This window comes from Echinops telfairi, unplaced genomic scaffold (genome assembly GCF_000313985.2).
Source record: "Echinops telfairi isolate 266 unplaced genomic scaffold, ASM31398v2 ScPeMD7_443;HRSCAF=831, whole genome shotgun sequence".
NCBI classification, from domain to species: Eukaryota; Metazoa; Chordata; class Mammalia; order Afrosoricida; family Tenrecidae; genus Echinops; species Echinops telfairi.
This window is the reverse complement of record NW_022104341.1, coordinates 53,881,615-53,884,715: the sequence shown is the minus strand read 5'-3', so window position 1 is coordinate 53,884,715 and position 3,101 is coordinate 53,881,615. Positions and strand designations below refer to the sequence as shown.

The 3,101-nt window shown below is 37.8% G+C and overlaps 1 protein-coding gene across 1 annotated transcript in view; it reads left to right on the top strand.

Annotated features, from left to right (window-relative positions):
* The window catches only part of CTH (cystathionine gamma-lyase), a 26,447-nt gene that overhangs the window by 5,381 nt on the left and 17,965 nt on the right, over positions 1 to 3,101 (top strand). Inside the window, exon 3 of the mRNA XM_013003829.2 lies at positions 1,849 to 1,944. Coding sequence (XP_012859283.2) covers positions 1,849 to 1,944 — 96 coding nt within the window. The remainder of the gene's footprint in view (positions 1 to 1,848; positions 1,945 to 3,101) is intronic.

Here is a 3,101-nt window from a genome sequence, read left to right as displayed (position 1 = left end):
ATCAATTGTGTAAAGCGCATTTGTACATTATTCTCAAAACATTTTCTCTCCACTTAAACCCCCGACACTAGGCCCTCATTTTTCCCCTCCCTCTCTTTTGACCTAATCTTAATGGAAGCAAATCACCAAGCCTATATTCTAGGATAATGTTGAGTGATTTTGAAGAGTCAACCTCTAGGTTAGCAGTTGAGTGCAAACTGTATGTGTAGGGATCTTAAAATAAATGTTAGATAGTTCAAAATACTGATTCATTTGCCCAAGGTCTCACAGAGGGAGTACTATGCATGTTGTAACTATCAGGTAAAAACAAATAAGAATAGAGTTAAATTGGCAGCATTTACTATTTAGAGTCCATGTAAATACACTCTTCATCTGAAGCTATCAGTATAAATAGATAAACATTAACTCAGTTTTATAATATGACTTATGAGAATATAAACGTCCTTAGACTAGTTCGTACACTCTGATAATTTGTGCTTGACAATAGCACCAGGCTGCATTTTTAAAAAGCCAGGTGCCCTTGGAAATGTACTATCAGAAAATAGGAATTAATTACTTAAGTCTTGTTTTTTTTTTTTAATTTAAGATCACAGTGAAATCATCATCATATATGTAAAGATTTATAAACTTATAACATATAAAACAAATATTATTTAAATATCTCTCCATTTAAAATTATTATCGTAATGTGTTTGCAATGAATATTTACATAGCAATTGAGGTTCGCATTTAGTGATTGACCACAGGGTGGTCAGTGTAGTAATCTGGTTCCACTTTTCACATTGTGTCAGCGATCTCAGCCATTCCATTGTGGATGTTTTGTTTACAGTAACCTGGTCTCCCTGCCCGCATACCCTTCATCTTTGCTTTAGAGTCATTTTAAACCACCTGCTTTCATCGATACGATTTTTCAGATGTGCGCAGTACTTACTGAGATGGACTACTTACTTCACAGGGGAGTGTTCACTCACGGTTTAAAGAGTACTTCAGGGCAGTAGTCCCAGGCAGTCCCTTAGCCTCAATTGGTCCATTGAGTGCAATAGTTGTTATCAGCTTTTAATGATTTTTATAAAGGATGCTAAATAAAGTCAATAGTGAATGGAAAAGAAGAGTCTCATGTATGTATTTATTAACGTTAAATAAATTTATCCACCACATCTAGGATCACTTTTTGAGTTTTGTTAAAATATTTTTTTTCGGTTACATATCTATATAACGAATGAATAAATCTTATTGTGGCTTCATTCCATAAGCTTAAGATTCCTTAAGAGTTTGATATTTTTAAACTATAGTTGCAAATAGCCCTTTTATATCAAGTCTTCTATAAAGAATTATTTCCTCATAGTGTTTCAGAGAAGTGTTTTAACAAAGTCAGAATTGATGTGGCAAAAAAGTATCTGTCCACATTATTACTATTATTATTATTTAATTTTAAAGACAGGCCGCTTTTGAAAGGGGAAAAGAGATTCTGTAGTGGTATTCATCAGGTGACATCTGAGACTCAGCAAGAGGATGGTCAACGCAAGCTTTCTAACCAATGCTGTTCTTATAGCTGCTGTCGAGTCCCCCCAGCTCATGGCAGAACGTGACCTGTTGTGATCCACGGGCTTTTCATTAACTGACTGTCAGAACTAGATCAGTCCATATTCGTCTGAAAGCTGAATTTGTTCCAAATCACAGAAACATGCAAGCTTCCACTGACAGATGAGGGGAGGCTGTGCATGGAAGGCCTTGACTGGGAATTGAACTGGAGGTCTCTTCTGTGAAAGGCGAGAACTGGACCACTGACCCTCCAGTTGGTCTGACTTTTGGGCTCATGTTAACTTTTTTTGTTGTTTTTCATTTTAGGTTTGGCCTTTGCTTCCGGTTTAGCAGCCACTGTGACTATCGCTCATCTTTTAAAAGCAGGAGACCACATTATTTGTATGGATGATGTATATGGAGGTAGGTGAATCTTCAGTGGATATTTTTAAAGAAATTAAACTGAGGTCTAGTCATAACGTTGCTACTATCATTGATTGTTTATTATCTTTTTAGAGATGTGATGCTGGCTTAGAAGGTGCATAAATACTTAGGATCCATGCTTACAATAAGAGTTTTCTTAAGAATTTCATTTAAAATGCTTCTGGAATGAGGCTATAGGGTACTTGATTAACCTTGAGACACATTCTTCTCTGGAGGAGGTAGTATTTAAAAGAAAATGTTCCAGGGTAGTTTAAAATTTTTACTTGCAAAAAGATGAAATATAAATATAAAGCAAGTGATTCTTTTTCTTTCTCCTGAGGAGCAGCTGGTGATTTTGAACTGCTAAGCTTGCGATTGATGCATATCCCACTATGCCAGCAGTGATCCTCACCCTTAGCTAAAACCAGAAATACCAAGCTCACTGCCATCAAGTCAGTGCTGATACCTGGTCTCCTTGACACCTCGTGATCACACAGGCTGGTGTGCTTCTTCCATGTGGGCTTTGTTGCTTCTGGGCTAGATGGTCGCGTGTTTACCTTCAGGCCTTTAAGACCCCAGACGCTGTATTTCTTGATAGCTGGGCATCATCAACCTTCTTCACCACACTTACTTATGCACATATTTGTCTTCAGCAGTTATGTGGGGAAGGTGAGCACACAATGATGATTTTTGTTCTTTGGTGTCTGCTACTTCATCCCTTCAACACCTCGTGATCGCACAGGCTGGTGTGCTTCTTCCCTGTAGGCTTTGTTGCTTCTCAGCTAGATGGCTGCTTGTTTACCTTCAAGCCTTTAAGACCCCATGTACTATATCTTTTGATAGCCGGGCACCATTAGCTTTCTTCACCACGTTTGCTTATGCACACTATTTGTCTTCAGCGATCGTGTCGGGAAGGTGGGTATCATGGATGTCTATTCAGTCGAACAAAGTGTTCTTGTATTGAGGGAGTACGTGAGTGGAGACTCAATGTCCATCTGCTACCCTACTACTAAACCAAAAATATATGCACATAGATCTATTTCCCCATTATATGTAAATATGTTTACATATGTACATGCCTGTATTTAGACCTCTATAAATGCCCTTTGCCTCCTAGTTATTTCCTCTATTTCCTTTTACTTTCCTCTTGTCCTACT